The sequence below is a fragment of the Salvelinus namaycush genome, chromosome 41, assembly GCF_016432855.1.
Source record: "Salvelinus namaycush isolate Seneca chromosome 41, SaNama_1.0, whole genome shotgun sequence".
Classification (NCBI taxonomy): domain Eukaryota; kingdom Metazoa; phylum Chordata; class Actinopteri; order Salmoniformes; family Salmonidae; genus Salvelinus; species Salvelinus namaycush.
In genome coordinates, this window is record NC_052347.1 from 2,875,021 (window position 1) to 2,901,553 (window position 26,533).

The window sequence follows — 26,533 nt, forward strand, 5'->3', positions numbered from 1 at the left end:
TAAAATTATGTATAGTAACCCTAGGTGTAAAATAGTAAATAATGGCTACATCTCAGAAAGTTTTAAACTATCTAGAGCAGGGGTGTCAAACTCATTCCACGGAGGGCCTAGTGTCTGCAGGTTTTTGGTTTTTCCTTTCAATAAAGCCCTAGACAACCAGGTGTGGGGAGTTCCTAACTAATTAGTGATGTTAATTCATCAATCAAGTACAAGGGAGGAGCGAAAACCCGCAGACACTCGGCCCCCCGTGGAATGAGTTTGACACCTGTGATCTAGAGGAATAAAACAAGGTTGTCCACTATCGGCATATCTATTTATTATTGCCATCGAAATGTTAGCTGTTAAAACTAGATCAAACATTAATATTAAGGGATTAGAAATCCAGGGCCTAAAAACGAAGGTGTCATTGTACGCTGATGATTCATGTTTTCTTTTAAAACCACAATTTGAGTCTCTCCACGGCCTCTTAGAGGATCTAGATACATTTGCTATCCTCTCTGGATTAAAACCAAATTATGATAAATGTACCATATTACGTATTGGATCACTAAAAAATACACATTTTACATTGCCATGTAGTTTACCAATTAAATGGTCTGACGGAGATGTGGACATACTCGGTATACAAATCCCAAAAGAAAGAAATGATCTCACTCCAATAAATTTTTATAGAAAGTTAGCAAAAATAGATAAGATCTTGCTACCATGGAAAGGAAAATACCTGTCTATTTGTGGGAAAATCACCCTGATTAACTCTTTAATCATATCACAGTTTACCTATTTGCTTATGGTTTTGCCTACACCTAGTGACCTGCTTTTTAAATTATATGAACAAAAAATATTCAATTTTATTTGGAACGGCAAGCCAGATAAAATTAAAAGGGCCTATTTATATAACGAATATGAATTCGGAGGGCAGAAATTATTAAATATTAAAGCATTAGACCTCTCACTAAAGGCATCAGTCATACAAAAGTTATACTTAAATCCAAACTGGTTCTCTAGTAGATTGGTACGAATGTCTCATCCTATGTTCAAGAAGGGCCTTTTTCCCTTTATTCAGATTACACCTGCTCACTTTCGGTTGTTTGAAAAGGAAATAATCTCCAAAATATCTTTATTTTTTAAACAAGCCTTAGAAAGTTGGTTGCAATTTCAGTTTAATCCACCTGAAAGGACGGAACAAATAGTACAACAAATATTGTGGTTAAATTCAAATATAGTAATTGATAAAAAAAACTGTATTTATCGAAGAAATGTTTAAAAAAGGTATAATTTTTGTGAATGATATCATAAATAGGACTGGTGGAGTAATGTCACACATGCAGCTAACACAGACATATGGAAATGTCTGCTCTACCCAAAATTACAACCAATTAATTGCAGCATTACCACAAAAATGGAAGAGGCAAGTAGAAGGGGAAAAAAGTAAGGAACTTGTATGTCGGCCCTATATTAAAGAACATAAATGGTTAAAGAAAAGTGTGATAAATAAAAACATATACCAATTTAATTTAAGGACCAAAAAACTGACAGCTGTGCCATATAAATTGCAAAATAGTTGGGAAGAGATTTTCGATGTACCCATTCCATGGCACATGGTTTATGAATTGATACGCAAAACAACGCCGGATTCAAAACTTCGAATTTTTCAATTTAAATTATTGTACAAAATTCTTGCAACTAATAGAATGTTATATATATGGGGGATACAATCTTCCCAGCTCTGCAGATTCTGCTGTGAGGAGGCAGAGTCATTAGATCATTTATTTTGGTATTGTCCGTATGTAGCTCGTTTTTGGTCACAGGTCCAGGAATGGTTGAAGAATTGCAACATTTGCGTAGAACTAACGCTACAGATAGCAATACTGGGGGATTTGAAAAGCCATAGTCAATCAATCAATAATATAATAATTATTTTAGCAAAAATGTTTATTTTTAATTTACAATCCGTGGAAGCTATGAGAATAGGAAGATTCAAATCTTTTGTGAAGCATCACAGCACAGTTGAAAAATATATGGCAAATAAAAATCCGAAATGGATGATGTTGGAAGATAGATGGGAAGGGTTGAGTGGAGCTGAAGGGTGGGACTAATAACAAGATAAACAATGTAGGGCATACGGGATCTGTGAAATGTGTATAGGTGCGGAGCCTTTGTGAAATAGCACAGTTACAAGTGGAAATCAAACTGGATGGACAACAGAAATAGAGGAAGGACTAAGAACAAACAAGAGAGAACTATTATAAAGTAGACTGTGTCTGTAAAATGTGTATAAGATGTATAAATTGAAGGTAAAAACAGAAATGTTTATCAGTTTACTCCAATTGGGGGATCGGTGGATAGGGTTTGCGGGGAATAATAATACAGGTATACTCTTTAAAAAAGTATGTATGTCTATATAGGTATGTGTATGTATATATGTGTATATGTATGCATACGTGTATGGATATATATATATTTACCCCAAAAAATATGGGGGATTGGAAATGATGCAGACAATTACATTGGAAGCAACATTCTTTCCGCAATATTAAGCTGATCCACCCCTAAAAAATAAAAATAAAAAAATATATTAAAAAAATAGAAAAAATATAAAATAAAAGTATGCTCTCTCTAATTCTCTCCTTCTCTCTTTCTTTCTCTCTCTCGGAGGACATGAGCCCTAGGACCATGCATCAGGACTACCTGGCATGATGACTCCTTGCTGTCCTCAGTCCACCTGGCCTTGCTGCTGCTCCAGTTTCAACTGTTCTGCCTGCGGCTATGGAACCCTGACCTGTTCACCGGACGTGCTAAAAAAGCCAACTGACATTTACTCCTGAGGTGCTGACTTGCTGCACCCTCGATAACTACTGTGATTATTATTATTTGACCATGCTGGTCATTTATGAACATTTGAACATCTTGGCCATGTTCTGTTATAATCTCCAGCCGGCACAGCCAGAAGAGGACTGGCCACCCCTCATAGCCTGGTTCCTCTCTAGGTTTCTTCCTAGGTTTTGGCCTTTCTAGGGAGTTTTTCCTAGCCACCGTGCTTCTACACCTGCATTGCTTGCTGTTTGGGGTTTTAGGCTGGGTTTCTGTACAGCACTTTGAGATATCAGCTGATGTACGAAGGGCTATATAAATAAATTTGATTTGAAATACATTTTACGTATGGTTGGCCCCAGCAGGAATCGAACCCACAGCCCTTGGTGTCGCACGCGCCAGGCTCTACCGACTGAGGCATGCAGAGCCATTTACCTTTCTCTAATTCCACAGGGAAGAGGTCCAGTCTCTCCACCCTTTTCTCCAGCTCGTACTCAGCCGACGCCGCCATGGGGTCCACGTCATCATTACGCCGGTCGTAGTCCTCGTTGGAGTACGTGGTGAACACCTGCCAAGAGAAGACAAAAGGTCATAGGTCAGTTCGACACTCACCAACACACAAAGTTTACAACACAAAAGGTTTCCCATAGAGAAGACATTTCCTCTAGAACAGTGGTTCCCAAACTGTGGGGAGCGCACCCGGTGTGAACATTTACATTTTAGTCATTTAGCAGACGCTCTTATCCAGAGCGACTTACAGTAGAGTGCATACATTTTATTACATTTACATACTGAGACAAGGATATCCCTACCGGCCAAACCCTCCCTAACCCGGACGACGCTATGCCAATTGTGCGTCGCCCCACGGACCTCCCGGTTGCGGCCGGCTGCGACAGAGCCTGGGCGTGAACCCAGATACTCTGGTGGCGCATCTAGCACTGATGCAGTGCCCTAGACCACTGCGCCACCCGGGAGAACAGTTTGTGTTATGAACAGTGCTTTTGCCCAGAAAAATAGATGTGGCATGTGTACGCGCAGGATGTTCCCCAATGCTGGAAGGGAGGTAGGGGCGTGTTTTGAGATGCGTTCTGCTTTCAGAGGGATGAGGTTTAATATTTGAAATGGGATTGTGCACGTGCACGTGCGCGCACACACACGCACAACGTCATGGAGTTCCACATGTATTATTCATATCATAAATTGGGAGGAATCCTTTATCCAGTTATTTGATCTGATCCAGGGTTGCCATGACAACATTATTAATATGCATTCATTTCCATCGAAAATAAATAAATAACCACCAACAAATTAACAACAACAGTTATCCACAAGCGTGCTAAGAGGGTCAAGTATAAATAAGGTAGATATTCTCTTGCTGAGGTTAAAAGGATAAAACGCAACCCTAAACTTTTAGGATTTTGTACTGCTAAAATTCTAACCCCAAATCCCCTAGTGGCCTAGTCCCGTCTATGTTATCTAGGCCCAGCGAGCAAAATTTGATGAAAGACATTTTCAACATCTTGTGCTCATAGGAGGAGAGTGAAGAAGAAGGTAGATGGGGGCACAGATGTGAGAAATAATTCAAAGTAGGCAACAAGGGAATTGAGTTCATCAGCCGGTCAGGGGAGAATTTAATAAGCCGTGTGGTTTTTTTTATGGGGAAATTGAGATTGACTGTGTGAGAGGCAGAAAGAGAAGAGGCAATAATAAGGATTTGGAATTCAGCATTGGTTCAAGTCCTCGAATCTCCTCTTCAAGTTTCACTTTTCCATAGAGTGACATGAACACTGTGTGCCTCAATAAGCTCTTACTAAAAGAAGCCGAGACCTGACACTAGTACACTGAAAGTACAGTGAAATGTACAGTGAAATGATTAACTTAACTACCCAACAATGCAGGAATCAATATCAAGAGTACAACAATTTTATTTTTATTTTTTTTAAACATGATGACAGATACACCTAAATAAAGTGTAGGAGTGTGATGTGTCTTCTTGTCAAGTGAAAGACGTCGCCTTATCAGCCGCTCTATTCAGGGCCACATCCCCCTGCTCCAAAAAGGCAGAAGATTCATATTTACTACTGAGAGAGCCAGATCACTACCCCTAGTAAAATACCAACACTTGTTAGCTTTCTTTTACACCCAGAGACGGACTACTTATCACAAAGCCACACTGAACCAAGCCCAACCGTAATCAACATGTATTTAACTGATGGGGGCTTCATTTACATCGAATTTGCATAACACCCCCCAAATGGAAAATAAGCCTACAAACTATGCCTCTGATTTTACAGCTCATTGCAGCTGGCGAAAACCCAGCACTGCCATCCAGATGTTTAAAATACAGAAACATTTCGTCCTAAAGACAGCTCTGGATAAGTTGCACCATAACTAGCATAAGAAAAGGAACAGCCATTTTATAGCACATAAACCGGAGGTGTGTTAACACATAATATCATATGATTGGCTCTATGTAGCAACCAGCGAAAAATAAATACAGAAATATCTCATTTACATAAGTATTCACACCCGAGTCAATGTTAGAATCACCTTTGGCAGTGATTACAGCTGTGAGTATTTCTGGGTAAGTCTAAGAGATTTGCACACCTGGATTGTACAATATTTGCACATGATTCTTTTAAAAATTGTTCAAGCTCTGTCAGGTTGGTTGTTGATCATTGCTAGACAGCCATTTTCAAGTCTTGCCATAGATTTTCATGCCGATTAAGTCAAAACCGTAGCTAGGCCACCGAGAAACATTCTATGTCGTCTTGGTAAGCAACTCCAGTGTATATTTGTCTTGTGTTTTAGGTTATTGTTCTGTTGAAAGATGAATTTGTCTCCCAGTGTCTGTTGGAAAGCAGACTGAACCAGGTTTTCCTATAAGATTTCCCCTGAGCTTAGCCCTATGCGCTATTCTGTGTCTTTTTATCCTAAAAAAAATACTACCTAGTCCTTGCTGATTACAAGCATACTCATGACGCAGCCACCACCATGCTTGAAAATATGAAAAGTGGTACTCAGTGATGTGTTGGATTTGCCTCAAACATAACGCTTTGTATTCAGGACATAAAGTTAATTTCTTTGCCGCAGTTTTACTTTAGTGCCTTGTTGCAAACAGGGTGCATGTTTTGGAATATTTGTATTCTGTACACGTTTCCTTTTCACTCTAACATTTATCGCGGAGTAACTACAATGTTGTCGATCAATCCTCAGTTCTCCTATCACAGCCATTAAACTCTAACTGTTTTAAAGTCACCATTGGCCTCATGGTGAAATCCTTCCTCTCCAGCAACGGCGTTAGGAAGGACGCCTATAGTATCTTTATAGTGAATGAGTGTATTGATACACCACCCAAAGAAGGTGCCCTTCTTTGTGAGGCATTGGAAAACCTCTCTGGTCTTCGTGGTTGAATCTGTGTTTGAAATTCAATGCTCGACTCAGGGAACTTACAGACAATGGTACGTGTGAGGTTTAGGGACGAGGTAGTCCTTCTAAAATAAAATGTTAAACACTTAGATTGCAGAGTCCATGCAACTTAAGCACATTTTTACTCCTGAACTTACATTATTTAAGCTTGCCATATCAAAGAATGTGAATACTTAAAGCGAGAGAGAGATAGAATGATTGGGTCTGTGAGAGAAAATATAAATAAAACCATTAAAATCCTTAAATATCCAATAGGCCCTTTCTTTCACAACCTTGTTTTTGACCCCTCCCCCCTCCACACACATCCCATCACTCTCTCTGCCTAGGAGCATCAATATTTTATCAAATGCATTGTAATCTCAACTCTCTGCTTTTCAAGAATCTCTCGCCTGCGCTCTCTCTCTCTCTCAACAGTTTCCCCACTCTGTGTGAATACCATCACCGTGGTCACATGGTGCCCATCGCCATAGCAACCCGCAGCTTAGCAAATGTTAGTTTGACACCAGTTTCTCTCTCTTATCTCTCTTTGTCTCTCTCTCTCTCTCCCTAGGCTGCAGTAAGAGGGCAGTTATTTTTCTCAGTCTCAGCGTCTCTGTCTAGACTTCAGGGAATTAATTTTACACATATACACATACACACAAACACTCACGCGCTTTTTAAGACGTGCACGGCACACATTGAAAAAAAACAGTGCGTTTTCAGTGTCTGGCGTATTGCTCAGCTAAATAGTGAACATCTAATTTAACATCTGAAAACATAATCTACAATAACTTTCACAATATGGTCTAAATCAGCAGAAGCTTCCATAGCGGGAAAAACATAAAAGATACCGCCCTCCCTCACTCGATATGAACAAGCCAACCAGCTCAACGATCTCTATACTAATCTCTCTATCTTCCTATAGAGAGTCAATTATAAAATGTGCTGTACTCAAACTATGAAATGGGCAAAAGCTAAGTAATGGCTTTCAGAGCTGTAATGGACCTTATGATTGTAACATGAGAATGAGGACGGACAGAGAGTGGTTTTTACAGTAGCTCAGTTAGTAGAGCATAACACCAGTATAGTGGGTTCGATTCTCAGGACCACTCGTAGGTAAAATGTATGCAACGCATGAATGTAAGTCACTTTGGATAGAAGCGTCTGCTAAATGGCATATATTACTGAACAAAAATCTAAACGCAACATGTAAAGTGTTGGTTTCATGAGCTGAAATAAAAGATCCCAGACATTTTACATATGCACAAAATGCTTATTTCTCTGTTAGTGAGCATTTCTCCTTTGCCAAGATAATCCATCCACCTGACAGGTGTGGCATCTCAAGAAGCTGATTAAACAGCATGATCATTACACAGGTGCACTTGGTGCTGGGTAGAAATAAAGGCCACTAAAATGTGCAGTTCAGTCACAATGCCACAGGGGGCGTGCAATTGACATGCTGACTGCAGGAATGTCCACCAGAGCTGTTGCCAGATAATGTAATGTTAATTTCTCTACCATAAGCCACCTACAACGTCATTTTAGAGAATTTGGCAGTGTGTCCAACCGGCCTCACAACCGCAGACCACATGTAACCACGCCAGCCCAGGACTTCCACTTCTGTCTTCTTCATCTGTGGGATCATCAGAAACCAGCCACCCGGACAGCTGATGAAACGCAGTAGTTTTTCTGTCTGTAATAAAGCCCTTTTGTGGGGGAAAAACTCATTCTGATTGGCTGGGCCTGGCTCCCAAGTGGGTGGGCCTATGCCCTCCCAGGCCCACCCATGTGAAATCCATAGATTTATTTCGATTGACTGATTTCCTTATATGAACTATAAGTCAGTAAAATCCTTGAAATTGTTGCATGTTGTGTTTATATTTTTGTTCTGTATATTATGGATACAGGCCTTAGCCGTGGTATATTGGCCATATACCACAAACCCCTGAGGTGCCTTATTGCTATTATAAAATGGCTAGTGGTTACCAGCATAAATACAACATGAGAATGAGGACGGACAGAGAGAGCAAATTCCAGATGACCTCAGAGATCCAGATATGACCCGTGGAAAATGAACACAGCTGCCCAGCATGATTTCACAGCCATAAAACACCAGCCAAATGCAAACCAGTAAAAAAATGAGAGTGAAGTTATTGTAGTGACTCAGGGTGGCTAAGATAGTTACAGTAGCCAACTATTTTCAGATAATGTATCCATGTAGATGTGCAGGCTATTGTATAGCACACAGATGTGAATAAATCATTTTGACAGTATAGTATGAGACCAAGTCTGAATTTTGGGCCCTGCTCTGGCCTGATGTGACCAGTTTGGACAGTCCTCATCCCTAGCTGGCAGTTTGTCCTGTTTGTCCTGCCCGCCTGCCGTCCCCCTGGAGCTGTACATTGATACAAGTGGCCAGCTGTGGCAGGGAGAGCGACACATGGGCCGTGTCCGAATACCCGTAGTCGCGTTCTAAGGCATTTTGGGTATGCAAAAATAGAACGTTTTATAGTGTGACATATCGAAAATGTACTACGCTTTAAAATGCCAGGATGTCATACTCAATTTCGGCTTTTCGAGATCCACGTGTGTTTGACAACAGCTAGCTGGTAATCAGCTGAGGGGACGCGCTGTACCAAAATGAAAGAATGGCGGGAATCAACGTAATTATGCGTTAGATGACACATTATCAGTAGGATGAGCCTAGCATGTTGCTTACTGCATTCGTTCTTACTAAACAGTGTATTCTAAATGGTATGTAGCTTTAGTAAGTAGTAGGGAAGACAGATGTCTTATACTGCCATGGACTAACCCAATTCAGGGAGAGAGAAGGAAAGAAAACATAGCGAGGGGGGGGGGGGGGGGGGGGGGGGGGGTGAGGAAGGAAGGAAAGGAGAAGGATAGAGGATAAAACAGATGTCCTGGTTGTGTTCAGTTTGTGGGAGCTGTTCTTAACCACTTATACAGGATCAGCTATTATTCCATCAATTTCCCTAACGGTTGAGATGAAGAACGAGGGTAAATCTGAACCTAGATCTGTGGTTCAGGGCGACCCCTACCTTTAGCAGGTTACTTAGGGGACAGCGAGGTGGGTAGAAAGTGACTGTGTCCCGAACGGTCCTAAGGGCCTAGATCAAAAGTATAGGGAATAGGGTGCAATTTTGGACGCAGCGACAGTGAGGAATGTGGGCTGGGCTGATCACTGTGTTTAACCATCTCCAGGTTCCTGCCTCTCAGCCATTCCACAGGATTTAGCTGGCATGTGGCGGGCACTACGCTAGCAGCAGCATAGCATGTTGCTAATGCTAACAGCATAGCAATTACAACCATAGCATAGCCTGTACCTTCTCTCTTGGCTCCGCCCAGCTGTATGTGTACTGCGGTGGGGTGGAGGGGGGTGTGGTGGCTGGCTGGAGCGGGAGTGGTGGAGGGAGAGCGAGACATTCAAAAGGCGAACACCACGGATGAATGTACGTAAAAGCTCTGGCACAGTCAGCAGTTTAGACTCCAGTGAGGCGGGGCAGAGTGTGTGCGTAGTCTGTATTTCACTAGCTGTTTTCCCTTAAAAAAGAAGCATATGGTTTCATGCGCCTTCAGAGCGATGTAAATTGGGCATGGGCGCCGATGTTTGACACTGTTGCCTGGTTACCATGGACACACACACAGCTCTCAGCCAGGCCTGTGGACACAGGGAATGTGACTAGAGTATTTTCAGCATCCCTCGCGGAGGAACGCCATATAAATGCAATCAGTTTGGGCAATAGGGCTCATGCATGTGATTAAAGCATGTGGCAACCCGCAGCGATTGTGATACTCACCGGAACGGCTAAGAGAAACACAGCATAGGGGAAGAGATGGTATGGAGGGAGGGGAATGTGGAGAGAAGAGGGGTCCACAACTACTGCCACAGAGTTTCCACACCCCCCGTTTCCATACACGACTAGGTCAATTTCCCATCTCCTACAGAGGTCCGTTTTTTTTTTGTGGAACAGTCTCCCAGAACACCTCAGGCACTGAGACAGCTTCAACTCCTTCAAATTCAAAACCCCAAATAAGATCTGGATATTCCACGTAAAGCCTCATCCCAGTAACTTCTCTGCCCATCAGCCATTTATCTTGATTACACGTTGTACTTTAACAAATCATTTTTCTTCATCTGTGTGTAAATCGCCAATCATTTGTTTATCCCTCTTAAAAATCTGAGAGAGAGAGAGAGCGTGAGCGGAGCAGAGCAGAGCGCGTCGTTGTCACACACAGTCGGCCTTAACAGTGCTCGTCACAGAGGACGTCCTCGCCTCTGCTCTGTACTGTCCCCTCAAAGAGACGCAGGTCAGTGACAATACTGTACACACACACAGAACGCAGCGAGGAGGGGACACCACAAGTCACAGACACCATTATCCCAACAGGAACATGAACACATCCACATGTATATAGTATCTTAATAACACTTCAGCAGGGCGGTCAAATTCATTCCATGGAGGATCTGGTGGTTTTAGGTTTTTCCTTTCAGTTAAGACCTAGGCAACCAGGCGAGGGGAGTTCCTGACTAACTAGTGACCTGAATTCATCAATCCAGTACAAGGGAGGAGCGTAAACTCGCAGACACTCGGCTCCTCAATTGAATGAGTTCGACACGTGCACTGCAGTATCCGGCTTAAAAGGGTAGACTCGGCAGTGACGTCATCATACATAATGAGGAGGCGACGCAGTTCAAATCTGCCAAGATCTTCCAATTTTCAGCCTCCCTTGCTGAGTGTACATTTGATTATTCTTTCAAATACGTTGCTCAAGGGAAAACAGCAGGTCTGCGCCTTTAATTCAAATCCCACATTATAAAACGCCAACTTTGTCCCAGCCACTATTTTACATTGCTGCCTTAGCATCCTAGGCTAACGTCGTTATGCCTAACGGCTACCACAGCAGGGGGAGGAGGAGGCTGTTTGCCTAGCTAAATAATCCACTTGGTGATCTGATAATGAACCTGAGGAGACATGCTGGTTTTTAACAGTGGAGGGGATGGGGTCCATGCTGCTGGGGTTTAGAGGGAGGCGGGGGGAGAGAGATGGGCGGGTGAGGAGAGAGACTATTTTGATGAAGATGTTTTCCTGTCTAGATGTGCACGCACGCACACACACACACACACACACACACACACACACACACACACACACACACACACACACACACACACACACACACACACACACACACACACACACACACACACACACACACACACACACACTTAGCCTCAGTCTGTCTTTATGTATCTAGGGGGTTCATGTGTCACTACCCCTGACAGCTAAGGGTGATGGGCAACAACAACAAAATCCTTGTCGCTAAGGAGTTCCTAGCAAGCTCTGTATCATAGGTCTATAATTCAGTAGAATACGCTCAAGACTGACTCTGGAACAGTTTCAGACACTACTGGGGAGGGACAGGAAGCACAACATGACGACAGGAAGTGGTAGATACTGATCGGCTTCTGTTCCACCTCCCTTGTGACAGGCCTGTGTGTGTGTGCGTGCGTGTCGTTGTGTGTGTTTCCACTGTCAGACTGGGGGGGGATTGAGGAGTCTTCTCTTCCAGTGTGTGTATGTGTGTATATGTGTGCGCGCGCGACTGTCTTTGCATGTTTCCAAACGTTTTAAAGCTGTATCTTCAATAGAGCTTTTGGGTGTTTTCCTGAAATGTACGCCACAAATAAAGCGAAAACACACACCCAGTGCCCAGCCTTGTGACTCAACTCAAATAAATCCGCCGCAACCCACCGTTTGGGAAACACTGGTCTAAAGCGTTGTACATCGTAGCCTGTATAGTAGGCCTACAGAGACACACAGCGCACTATTCCCGTCAATTCAACTATTCAGACAGATGCACACACCAGTTGGCATTTGAGAACGTCCATTCGCAGTTGAAATACAATAACGGGCCCGTGTGCCTTTCTGCGAAATACTCGGATTGTACTGTACAGCAGATATTATTATATTATGGCATCTTACCATAGCCAGAGGGAGGGACTGAGCAGTCTATTGTGGAAGGATGATGTGCCAGTAAATGACATGGAGACTAAATCAAACCATTCCCTAGACGCATTCTCAAAAGATGGCTTCAAAAACTATTATATACACATACTGTGTACAGAGATCCCCTGAAACAATTCTAAACACTGCAGGATACTTTATAGCCTAGAGTATACTGTGTGCCACTGCATATCAGTCGGACCTATGCACGTTATCTACAGTAAACATAGCAGCTAGCTACATAGCTAGCCATCACGGAGATAGCCACGCTAGCTACAGTAAATGTTCCATCCCTTGGCTATCAAGATCCTTGACACCAGCACAGACTATTCATTAGCTCCATTACCATCAGATGGCATTGTAAAGTATTCGATTAGCAGTAGGAAATGTAGTCTTCGGAGAACACGGCAGGCACTACAGCAGTTTCCCCATGTAAGAGTGGAGATATATGTCAGAAGACATGCATGTCATAGTATGTTAAAGCATGGCAGGGTAGCAGCTAGGAGCTATTCAATCATGAGTTATTAATAGTAGCCCAAACCCTCAGCTAGCTAAATCATTCATTAGATCCATTTCCATCATACATCTCAAACTGCTAGATTAACAGGAAGCGTAGGAAATACTCTATATTAAATCCTCTCTATTATATCACATTATAAATACGTAATAGCAGTAGGCTTTTTGTTAACGGCAGACCGAGCTCTGGTCTGCTGAAGGGATGGAATCCACATGGGACGAGAATATCCCATATTCCCTTTCTGCCCACTCTGTCCACTTCCCCAAGCCCAGGCTAACAGATGAAGGGAGGGATAGACGCTCCTCTTTCTGTGAAGGGAGGAGGAGGGAGAGGAGAAGAAGCAGACTAGCTGCAGGGCTTCTGGCTGTCATTGTCATCGACACGTGGAGCTTGCCAGAGCAGGGTACCAGGGTTGAGAAAAGACCAGGTCTGAGACAATCTGTCTCGGGCAAGATTCAAACCAAACAAACATGGCTCGGGTACGGCAAAAACATCTTTTTTTTTGCGCTGAAGGAAAGCATTTCTATAAATAATGTGTTGAGATATTTACTGTATTTAATATTGGCTGACTTGAATATCGATTCATACCAGGGCTCAAACCAGACAAATGCATGACACATAGTAGCTAAACCGCACTAGCTAACGACTCGGTCTGAGCCCATCGGGCCAAAGTGACCTTCAGTTTCCTGTTCAATTAACCTTCTTTGGTTTTACATTACATAAAGGTCATTTGTCACAGAGTGCTTTGCCTCCCAAAAATGTGTTGCCCCAAGCCTGGAGGCCACAAACGACAACAGATCTCCCAATGTTCCAAACCCCATTTGGGGTTATAAGACCAAAGCTTAAATAAATAAATGTTATTGATCCCATGAAGTATGGCTGATTATAGTGGTCACCAATCAATAAACCAATCACATTAGATTTTTTTTAACCTTTATTTAACTAGACAAGTCAGTTAAGAACAAATTCTTATTTACAATGACGGTCTGCCGGGGAACAGTGGATTAACTGCCTTGTTCAGGGGCAGAACGACAGATTTTTACCTTGTCAACACGGAGATTCGATCCAGCAACCTTTCGGTTACTGGGCCAACGCTCTAACCACTAGGCTACCTGCCGCCCCAAAATGACGGTATACACCCCAGCTGTAGCAAACTCAGTGGCCTTGTGCTTAGAGTGTCCGCCCTGAGATCGGAAGGTTGGGAGTTCGAACCCCGACCAAGTCTTAACAAAGACTGTAAAAATGGGACCCGATGAGGCTCTGCTTGGCGCTCAGCATTAAGGAGATAGATTCGGGCTAAGGCCCTGTGGTAGTATAGCATCCTGTCCAGGGGGTGTACTTGCACATCAAGCTTCCTCACGCCACAGAAACAGGAGATAGGAGCCTATGAGGCATTCCGGCTCGCACAAGCCAAAGCTCATGCAAGGCTACTTACTTACACCCCAGCTGTATGAGGAGGAGAGACGGCGGGGGTGGAAGCTACCCCCTCATCATGTCCCTGTAATTACACTGCGTGTCGGTTGACAAGAGCACCCCTCCGTTGATGGATAAGGTGATGCAGCTGAACATGACACTCGGTAACGCGAGTCATTCGGCAACACAATCACCGTCACGTGACAACGGTCATGCCCGTCACAAATCAGCCACCATAGACTCGTCATCATACCGACAAGCACCATCATCACCATCATCTCTGTCACATAATCAACGCATGTCCAATCAACATTCAATATGACTCATATCCAATATAACAGTATTGAAATGGTGGATATGGGGCTTTGCACTGTTAGCACATTGCACTGCTCCCTCTCATCTCTGCAGGAAGACACACAAGAGACAGAATACAGAGGACTCGCTTGTCAATCTGTTTAACCCTGCTTGGGCACACAGACACGACAACTAGAAATGATTGGACCTATAGAAATGTGCTGAGGGAGGGACAAAATGAGCGTAAGGAAAGACAGGGGTGTGGGGGGGGGGGGGGGTGATGAGGGAGGGAGAGAGAGGAGAGCAATAGAGGGAGTGATGCTCTCCTCCCTGCTAATCAACAATGTTGAGAGAGAGAGAGAGGAATGCAGCGTTCCCTCTGTTCTAATAACCCACTACCTCACCCCAGGAGTGAGGGAAGGAGACAATGAAGAAGGATAGAGCACTCTTTATTTCTGCTATTAGCCCTGTATATAAATGAGAAACACACAGAGAGAGAGAGACAGAGAGAGAACTAGGTAGTAGATAGGGAGAATGAGAGAAATACAATGAGAGCGAGAATCTGGCTGTAAACGGTGAGGTACCTGAGCCTCCACCTCCACCTCCACCATGATGAATGGACACAGTACTGCAGGTCAGAACCACCCACCAAGTCAACGTGCAGAGTTGAACACTATCCGTTTAGAGTTAAAAAAAAACAACAAAAAGGAATTAAGTGTTTTACTGGCAGGCCGGTTATCCATCTTCCTAACGGTGTGAGCCTGGCCAACACCTTCGAGTTAACCACGTTCTATCTTGATGGCATCGTTTCAAACGACAAGCCTTGCCCACCAAGAATTCAACACAGCAGAAGCCACAACAGTCAACCCCCCCCCACACAAAATTTCCCCCACTCCTTCTGCCATTCAAAATAGCAGGCCTTCGACTTTCTACTACTACCAGCAGTAGTGGTACCGCAGAAGAGAGAGTTCACATGAACGTCTCCTCTCTTCTCGCCATCTTCCCTCCTTTCTGAGAGTGAAACAACCTGGGAAGAAGAAACATGCGTTCTTGCATTGGAGGGGTTCTGAATACTGCAGTGTCCCCTCCCTCCTCCATCATCCCCCCCCCTCTTACTCTCCTTCCTTCTCGCAATGCTGACCCAGTGAGCAGTACTGACGTCACCCCGCCACTGGAGACAGCACCCGCCGCTGGAGCAGCTGGACCAATCACAGAACAGCTCTGCTACTGCTGCCACAGAGCACCCTGGTCGTCCAATCAGCTTAGAGAGAAGGGAGGAGGGCTTACACACACACCAAAATATATAACTACACGCACACACACACACTTGCATAAAAATACGAAGACTCTCTCACACACACTGGCCAGTCGGCCACTGATACACATTAAGAACACAGACATGGTCTACTCTTTCTCTCTCAGACCTACACACACACAAACACACACACACACACACTTCTGCTGACAGGGTTGTGTGTGTGAATCCCTCGCTAACAGGGCAGCCATTGAGCTCTGCCTCTCGCTCTTTCTCTCTTTTAGAGGTCATGTCCTTCTCAGCCTGCAGCCTTTTAAAGATGAACACCCATAAATAACCCTGCTGCTGGTGTACTGTAGTGTACCATCTACCTATCAGCAGTATGATCCACTGTGGTCTGCTGGTAGTGGACTATTACTGCACATTATGTCACAGGGAAACACTAGCTGTAGAACTGTCCACACATTGGGCTACTACAATGTATGTATGCATGTATGTGTGTGTTTCCATACAGTATACACTTCCATCTCAGCTTTAGCGGCTGTAAAAGCCTGATTATGCCCGCGGCCCTTTCGATCCTCACAGGTCCTTTACTTCTCTCTGGCCCGCTGGACCGAGGACGATCGCAGGCGTTACTGTCCATAACGGCGTGGAGGGAAAAGGGTCACGGTCAACGGCATGCCGCCCACCATGACCCCCCCCCCCCCCCTTTCTCGGTCTCAGCCTCTCTGTCCCATTGACTGAGACTGGCTACTGCCTCCGAGGTCACAGCTGCTAGTAGCTACTACTGTTGTGTTAACTGTAATCTCCGCGGTTACTATTATGTTAGTGAGACAACTGCCAGTGCTTCTAGCAAACATACAGCTACTTTAACTGAACTGAACTAGTGAAATGCCAGTGAGCGAGAGAAAGACCCACCCCAAAAGCATCTACCAGTTACAACAAACCAACCAATCACGATATCTCTCCCAAAACCACTGCATCTCTACTGCCCTCCCCCATCCCTCCTTCCTCTCCCCCTCCACAACCACCCAGCTGGTGGCTAAATGTGTAGCTCCAGGAATCCCATTTAGAAAACAGTTAACCTAGCGCACGCACACCCGCTCAGTGGCAAAAATGGTCCCTCCTGTACCCTGTGGATCGGGAACAAAATTACCAACACATGAACAAAGAAAAACATGACCCACCAGGCGTACACAACGACGCATACATAATGCAGGAGTAGTGAGTAGGCTTTCTGGGCTTGATGAGTTTGACACCCAGAGGCAGGGTGGCGGCCGTTCCAATGAGACTATTTCTTTCAAATGGTTTCTTTGAATGGATACGCAGTGAGGTGGATGCAGGAGAAAGAGAGAGATTGAGTGAGGAGAAGCGAGAGGAGGACAGAGTAAAAAGGAGGAGTGTCAAGGGGGAGAGAGAGGGGGGGGGGTGACAGAAAGCGAGAGGGGAGACAGTGGCACCAACTGACAGAGAACTAGGGAGGTTGACAGAGAGACAGCAGACAGAGAAAGAAAAAGAAAAGATGGAATGAGGGAAGGAAAAGAGAGAGAGTGGCAGAGAGGGCAGGGAGAGGCACAAATCTCATGAGCAAAAAAAAAAGAGGGAAGGCGAGAGTGAAAGAGAACAGAGATGGCAGTGTGCTCGCTCTCTCTCTCTCCCTCACACTCTCTCTTTCTTTCTAACAGTTCCACAGGCTTCTAGCCAGTGGAGGACTATCAAAGGGACGTGAAGAGAAAGCGAGAGAGCGAAAGACAGAAAAGCGCTCTCTCGTTTTCTGTCTCTTTCCACCTCAGCCTGACCTGGAGTGCCTCTCTTCACAACCAACTCCCTGTGTTTCCAGCCAAAGACAGACGCCATTTTCTCCCACGCGGAGGAGGAGTAGGAGAGGAAAATAGCCTTTGTGGCAGCAGCATTAGTACTTCCTCTCTGAGACCAAACAACCCTCGGGGACCATCCTGCAGAGAAAACAAGAACAAGACAACCAGAAGAACCGCAAAAGTCTATTCAAAGTCTGCCCGTCACGTGAAGAGATGCAACTCATCTAAATAGTTAGCATAATAGAGCTCAACACTAAAACGGCAAAGCTCGGCTGTCATCGGAGAAGAGGTCATTAGTGGAAATGATGAATGTGATAGGTAGAAAAATAGGACACACCCGCACACACGATTAAAGCTCGTCTTAAAAGGGTCTCTTCATTGTCTCCTCTCCTCTTCTTTCTCCTCATCTGGGTCTTTTAGCCACGACGTGTGAGAGCAAAAACAGCCCCGGAGGCGACTGAGCCAGAGTGACATTCCTCGCTGACGGAAGCCATTTTGGGGCCAAACAGTCACGACGTCGTCCAGAAAAGCCATTCGCCAGGCAGAGGCTGTCTTAAAGTGTTGCACAGACACTAAATGCCAGGGAAATAGTTTTCAGTCTACCAATGCTACTGGGGATCATTGCTATGGCACAGACTTTACACGTCACAATGGAGTGTGTGTGGAGCGCACATCCACTATTTATCTGCTACTGGGTAAAAAGAAGAAGAAAAGACATCTACACTAATGTCAAAAGAATGAGGCGAAAGTCAGCTAGGCTCACTTGAACATAATTCACTTTCAGTGTAACACATTTGTAGCATTTGTAGAACAGAACTGCCACACAAATCAGGAAGTAAGAACAAAACACGACTTCAGATCGACATTGTCTGAAGAAGAGACAGTGTTGGGTGACAACAGGGCACTGAATTTGAAAATTGACACAGACATTTAGAATTAGCAGATAAGACACTCATTCTCTCTCTCTCTGAGGTGAGTCAATGAGCTATTTCTACACAGAAACAATTATCACACTTTGGTTGCGGTAATACCCAAACTATACATCTATGTTTTGCGCTGCCTGGTGCGAAAACCGAAACACCTTGGTTTCAGTGCACTTCCTCCTCCTCCCGGGCCTCTTGTAGCTCAGCTAGCTAAGTGACAGTAAAACTTAGCTGTGCGTCACTGGTGCAACACGAACACAGCTCTCTCTCTTCAGCTCTAACTGCTGCTTCCTGCCTGCCCTCGGCTCTCGTAAACAAGGTCATATTGCTAAGTCTTTCATGACCTCGGCCCTCACAAGTCATGTGATTAGAACTTGACGTCGAAAGGTTCCTGTTGGATTGGCTTTTGAAATGGCCGTTGTGTCGTCACAACCTGTAACAAGGTGATACTAGTAACAAATGGTTAAAGTAACCGCCCCAGTGAAAATCTCACTTATAAAAGTTCACAACAAACACTTTACTGTTTATTGACAGTTTCCACACCATCATCACCATTTTCCACACTGGGCCATAGGGCTCTGGCCAAAAGTAGTGCACTATACAGGGAAGGTGCCATTTGGGACATCGACATTGGAATCACAGCACAAGATGTGACAACGGCTGTCATGTCTAGCTAGCTGACTTCCAGAGAACATTTTTGTTTAACTAGTGTTCCTTGTTTCTGAGAAACTGGAAGGAAACTGCAGAACCATAAAAGCAACAGAGCTGCCTGGGCAGTGGGAGGATGGATGGGAGGACCCAACATGTTTTTATAGACCTGATTACTTATGCAGGAGCATTTTCATCACGTCTTAGTTACATTTAGTGTACATAGGCTTTTTAGAGATTATGGCCTGGGAAACTAGACATGCAGAAATCAGACGATCAACAATAGGTTTGATACATATTCAGTGTTCATCTACAAGGTGATCACACTGACATGACAGCCATCCATTGTAATGGGCATCAACTAGAATGAATCCCTTCTCGCGTTGACCATTTGCACACGTGTCACATACAGTATGCCCCCAAAATGTCTTACACAAGAGTGGAGATCTAAGTGAAGGGAAGCTGAATTAAGAGGGTTGTGTAAGAACGAGAGCCAGTCACACTTGGATAAATACAGTCACAGTCACAGTAGATGTATTTGAAAATTGTACTACGAGCTCATAGACCAAACAAGCAACTCGCCTTAAGTTTTGTTTTAATACCACCAGAGATGTTGGGAACACTTTTAAAAGGAAAGTTTAGATGAAAATATAAAACAAAAAAATATTACTGTTCACTTTAAACTTCAATAGAAGCCCCAACAGCGACAAATACAATCATGGTTTGTCTGTAATATACTAAGGCTCTCTTCACTAAGGCCATGCCGAATAGGCAGAAATACGTAAAAACTACAAAAAGTGGGGTTCAACAGGGATGGAATTTATTCTAGTTTAGATATTAAAGACCTTGCCTCAAAAAAACAACAACAACAAAAAAAGATTGAGACAGAAATCTCAACCTAAAAGTCCTATTAAAAAGGGATACACTATAGGCCTAGATTTGCGGGGTTGCATAAGTAATAAAGTGAGCACAAACTGATCAACAGCGGTACTAGCTAATCTGTAGCTACAGCGTGACCGAAAGAGCAGAGTAGTTGTAGTGACAGGCGAGGAGACAGTGCAGACAGCTTGAAGGCAAATAATAAGCACTTTCTAAAAATAAAGAAAATGGAGGCTGTGGGAGTTCCAGGCTGCCACACCACCACAACAAAGCCTCTCCACCAGAGTCGATCTATGGAGGGGAGCTGAAGAGGGCTGAGAGAGGCTGGAAAGGGGAATGGGGGTGTATATATATATATAAATACATGAGAGAGAGTGAGACATGTTTCAGGGGTTCAGATAAAGTGATCAACGTGTCAGAGAAGGATGGGTGTAAAAGAGAGAGGGAGAAATTGATTGGCTATGTGCGTGAGTGAGTATGCACTGTGCACTTCATTAGACTTTGCAGTCTGGGAGAGACATCCTGAATCAACCCCCCCTGTCCTTCGCCCCTTCTCCCTCCTTCCATCCCACCAAACTCATCCACCGTTAATTGCACTCTACATTCTCTCCATTGCCCTCCCTCCCTCCCTTCCTCCTCTTTCCACTCCACCATCCTCCTCGCCTTTCCTCCTTTTCCTGGCTTGCGCGGTTCACACTTCCAAGTGCCCTCGTAGGCATCTCTCCCAAACACCAGGAAAACATGTCGGAGAGAAAACACTATAACACTAATGGCATGCTCTAGCCTAGCTTCTTTGTGTGTCTGAGAAAGTCATTAGCTAAGCGTGTATCCAAAGGGCTAAAAGCCTCCCTCACAATGCATTTCTGCAGGTGCAACGATTAAACTGGATTCTTATGAACTGTGACATTGGAGTGAAATGACTATATGGCATCTTTCAGGGTTGGACTCGATTCCATTTCAATTCGGTCAATTCATGGTGTGGATAGAAATTCCAAATTCCCCTAGAAAATAAATGGCGTTTGAATTGACTCAAGAGGGAGGAAGAGTAAGAAAGAAAGACACACACACGATAAAGAGAGAAAGCAGTCAGTCAGAGCTAGAAAGAAAGGACAAAAAAGAGAGCAAAATAAAGAGAGCATTAGAAAAACAAAGAATGAATGAAAGCAGCAGGGTTGAATCAAGTTTCTGGAGCATGTTGAGACAGAGACCAGGGTGTGAGTCATAACTAGTGAGGGAGTTGCCAGTTGTTCCCCTACTGTGACCTTCCTTGGACAGCCTCTATAAGAACTAGGCTAAATCAAACCCAAGCGCTTTAGAAATGGTGGATTGAAAGGTCCAGTACTGGCAACCCTGCGTGTTGCTTTGAGGAAGAAAAACAAAAATGTGAGCCATAAGCAAGTTCTGTTTTAGATGGCATTGGTGTTGATATCTTGGTAAAGAGGCAGATTAAGCACGGGGGTATTGTGCAGGAATGCATTGAATGTGTTGTGTCAGACAGCCTAGCAGAGAAATATGGTGTCAGAAAGAAGGTGTGTGTGTGTGTGTGTGTGTGTGTGTGTACACGTACAGGGGAGAGGAAGAAAAACCCATGAATGCGCCACAGACACGAAATTCTTAATATAAATGTGTGAGTAGGAAAGAGAGATCGGGAGGGAAATAGAAACAAATGAAAATGAAGGTTGCCACATTTTAGAGAGTGACAGGTGAAAGCCATTCTCCGGGAGAGAGAGAGAGAGAGAACAAAACCATTATGAACATTCAGTGTAAAATGTCATTGAAGTAGATTCATTTGCAGAGATTTGTTTTGCTTGTTAGCTCATAACGGTCATGGCCTTTGGTATAAATCTGATCCTGAAACAGAAAGTAAGAAGGGCAGCAGCGACCGGAGTTGCCTGGGCAACAATCACATCAACAACCATTAATAAGGTCAAAGCCTTCCCCGAGACTGATGGCTTGATTTACCGTGTTCACATGGTCATCAAACCACAATAGGTTGTTTATTTAAAGACCGCCATAACAACGTTTGGTTATTGATCTACACTTGCAAAGTATATTTCTGAATCTCGGATTCCAACATGGCCACCCTTCCCTGTATACACTAGTAAGCGTTGCCGTTATGGAATAGAGACGTAAGCAGTAATGTGGCTAGCTTCACGTCGTGCCACGGTAAGTGTGGGGTTCAAGTTGAACGGGTTACACAAGGGCTAATCATTAACCAACATACACAGCTCACTGGGGAGGTTTTCGATAAGGCTAGGTGCTTTCGTGGGCCACTTGAGTGAACGTAAGCCAAATCACATTGTCATACTTCCTTGACCAGTTACATTTAACTCAAATGTGAGAAAGCTGCTAGATATTGAGGCTTAATGAAGGCTAACAATTTTTTGTTTGTATTTTTTTTGTTTGTATTGTCACCCCAATTTTGTGGTATCCAATTGGTAGTAGTTAAAGTCTCGTCTCATCGCTGCAACTCCCGTACGGACTCGGGAGAGGCGAAGGTCGAGAGCCATGCGTCCTCCGAAACACAACCAAACCGCAATGCTTCTTGACACAATGCCCATCCAACCCGGAAGCCAGCCGCACCAAGGTGTCGGAGGAAACACCGTACACCTGGCGACCTGGTCAGCGTGCACTGCACCCAGCCCGCCACAGGAGTCGCTAGTGCGCGATGAGACAAGGATATCCCTGAGACAAGGATATCCCCCTCATGGGCCTCCCGGTCGCAGCCTGGACTCGAACCCAGAATCTCTTAGACCACTGAGCCACTCGGGAGGCCTGAAGGCTAACTATTTTAAGGAGAAATTATAGGAAAAAAACTTTACGGGGAATAACTATTTTTGCTACAATGAGAGCCAAGAGGCGCTGGGTAGTCTATTGATCATTATTACACAATCGTTTCATTGTAACCTTGTGATGACAGGGATGTAAAGGGTTACTAACTTACATCCCAGCTCAATTCAGACCCTGCAACGTCCAAAATGGCACTCCAGCCTCTTTAAATCGATGTGGCACAAACAATCCATTCTCCCCATCCTCCTCCTCTAAATGTCAAACTCCGCTAACTGGGAGAAAACACTGAGAAGAGATCACTATGGGAGGTTACTCAAATGAAGATAAAACAAGTCATGGCTTATGGCAGTCAGTGCTTAAAACACTGCCTATACCTGGGGCTATAAAATAAACAGAGCCTTGGATTGAACGTCCACAGTCATACGGTTAAAGCGTTGTTCCCATCTCACCCCGACGGCAAGGCACTCAGACACGCGCTATATATTTTTTTTAAAGCACAGGATCAGCACACCTGGATTGAGAGCATGTTAAGAGCCTCGCTCAAAAGGGCATAACAGTAGGGCGATGTCTTTTAACATGTGTTGAACCCAGCAGCCCTCCAGTTGCACGAACTATTCCCACATTTTTGCAGTGCCCGGCCCAGGGTTCAATCCGGCCACCTTTCGCCTACCGGTCCAAGTCCTTAGCAACTGGGCTACCTACTGCCCATGATACATGTACAAAAGCTGTGTGCGCTTTACAATGTTTCCCTGTGACCTGGCTTCGTGTCCGGCTTCTGACTGTGACGGCACCTGAAAGTAGATTTGTTTTGTGGGGAACATACGGGAGGTGGAAGAGATTGGAGTAGGCCTATGTAGAACTGCAGAATACATCCTGAGGGGAAAAACAGAGTCTGCTTGCTGTCAATGCCTTCCTGTTTCGGGTTGTGATTTAACCAAGCCCGAGTTAATATTTCATAACACCATATTCAATGATCGCCGCTTTGAAAATCAGGTGAGTTACTGTACCATTACAGTCAGTAGCGGAATAAATCCGGGGAGAAGTAGGATGTTCATCATCACATTGAGTGCTGAAGCACAGCCAAGACCGGTTCATTTGGCCCCATACACTGACTGGGGGGTACAGTACTTCGCTGAAGTCAGAGCGTTTGTGAGGTTGTGTCATGTACAGTAAGAATGCCTCTACTTCCATAAATGGGGCATGTCACATAGGCCTACACCACTACCAAGATGGCCGCCTCATGGCCAGGAATAACATTCTTCTTCCCTCATTCTAAGCATCTTTCAGTTCAGGGTCTAGTCGGGCGTGAGCGTCCGCAGAGGAGTAGGCTCTCTCTAACATGAAGGCACAAGACAAAGACGATACAGTAACAATGGATGAGGAGCGTCACAAACCAGTGGTTTTCCAGTGGGCAGAAACAAACAGTAGACTAACACCTGTGTCGAATTACATTGGCTTTTACGGGTAACGTTGAAGTCATGCTATATCCTCATTTGTTCCAAAGCTTCCACTGACTTCCCACCCCAATTCTTTAATGGGGGATTACAACAGCAGGCAATTCAAAAAGTATTGGAGTGATGGAATGAGGTTCGCAGATAATTAGGATCATTAGGAGCTATCATTCACACAGACAGAACACTGTTAGCAGACTGGAGAGAGACTCCCAAGGTTAGGGAAATGAACCAGAACAAATACAATAGCATCTGTTTAAATTGAGTTAAGGCCATTGGTAGTCTAGAAGTGGCATAGAAAGAGTGAAAGACAAACCAGACTGGATAGTGGAGAATAATAATGTGCTGTTTGTGAGCAATACAATTGGAAGAAATGGAACATGCTCTCTGTCCGATTCCTGTTCTTGAAGGTTCTACTCGGAACTCGGAAGCAGTCTTCAAGAATTCTGCTAATAACTCCTGCCTTTTGGATGCAAACCGCTGTCGGCAAAAGAGCAAACATGTCAGACGGCGGTACAAAATGTTTGTTGTGGCAAAATCTGGGGAAACAAACCAAACAAATACCACACACTGTGGAAACAAAGAATGAAATGGCTATGCTGTCATTCTGATGTGTATTGGGTGTGAACTGGCACAATGGGACTCACGGCATAGCCTATTTCCTGTTGAGGATTTGGGAGAAAGAAAGAGAGAGACAGATTTTTTAAATAATCCTTCTCTCCAGGGAGAGGGGAATGGCAGACTGAGGCGAGGGAAGTCTGCTGTGCTGCTCAGGCATGCTATTGTTCTCCTTCTTCTCTTTAATATTATACACCCAGTTTCTCCAAACTCACTGACACAAAATACACACAGCTCACCATTCAACGCCATCACACAGTCCACCCATAGACATATGGACAATCGATTTGGACCACGTGTCAATCTCAAGGCCCGTGGACAGGATCCGACCAGTGACACATTACTATTTATAGGTTGTCAATGATATAGGTTGTCAATTCATTTTGGGCCGCTTCAATACGGCTCGCGTTGCGCTGCAGTACAAGTCATAGCAAGCACTGCCAACGTGCTGAACGCCAAACGGCAGTTCATTGCCACACACACACACACACGAGCCAGCCAGTGCACTGTATCATATCATCACTAACCGCACTGACCAAATCTTCTACCAGGAAATGTTTAAAGGTGTTGTCGCTAAATGTTCATGCCTACAGAAAATGTAATCTTGGTTTTCAAAATGTTAGAAGATAAAGGATTTACACGTGGGTATGAATTACAACAGGACACACAAGCGAGTATAAATGAGTTATCTACTTTATGAAATAACAGCCTGATGCGCGCGCGTCTGTGAATTCAACATCAATTGCGCTGCTATCGTGTGTCCCGTTTACCGCTCGCAGTGGAGGGAAAGTGTACAGACACGTCACAGTCCTAGCTAAGGTTCTAAAATGTTGCAGTCTGGCTTCGGTTTTTAAAGCTTTACAATGAATACCCCCCCCCCCCCAAAAAAAAACTCCAACAAAACACCATGCTAAGGAGAAACATGTAGGTCTATTAGAGCAACGTTTGGGCAGTAGCCTACGCTGGCTAATCAACAACAGTACATTTTGAGTGCACCATACAGCACTGCTGTATTCAACCGCACCGGTGATCCATGCAGTGCAAAAAAATGAAAAACATGTTTTAAGTTTAAATGTTACAACAACTTACAGCTAGGTTTTTGTTATTTCGAGTTAAATAATTTTTGATTAGGGTTGCAGCATATTAAGCACATCTGCAAGCATAGCCGCAAATGCAGGACATATCTCTAAATGTGTGTTTTAATATGTAAAAAATGCTCTATACAGCATCCTGAGAGGACATTTAGACTGTAGAGCCTAGGCTATGCTGTGGATTTCGAACTCTGAATAGCCTTCTATATGTCACAAACACAGAACTTCAGTACATTGGTCCTGTCTGGTGACTGGTCTTATAGGCTACTAACTAGCTTAACCCAAACAATGAGTCATGAGAGGTTCACCCTTTTGACATTCTTATACAAATGACATTATCGGTGTCATCATCAGGTGGTGACGAGGGGACCGGAACTGTAGACGTTAAGACTTCCTGTCTACTGACACTATTGACGCCCTCCCCCCCTCCTTAGCCTTAGGCAACATTGTAACCAAGGCTGCTCGTTTAAGACTATAAAAAGCCCCGTCATGGAATGCAGAAACTTGACTGATAACGATCGAAATGTGAACAGAAAGGCTGCAGAAAGGCTGCAGTCTGCATCGGAAAGATAAGGGCCTCTGCGTAACGGGG

General features: G+C 44.2%; 1 protein-coding gene across 1 annotated transcript in view; it reads right to left on the bottom strand.

Moving 5' to 3' along the window:
• Positions 1 to 26,533, bottom strand: part of LOC120034101 (neurabin-2-like) — a 63,286-nt gene that overhangs the window by 17,423 nt on the left and 19,330 nt on the right. Inside the window, exon 3 of the mRNA XM_038980536.1 lies at positions 3,247 to 3,379. Within this exon, the coding sequence (XP_038836464.1) occupies positions 3,247 to 3,379 (133 nt within the window). The remainder of the gene's footprint in view (positions 1 to 3,246; positions 3,380 to 26,533) is intronic.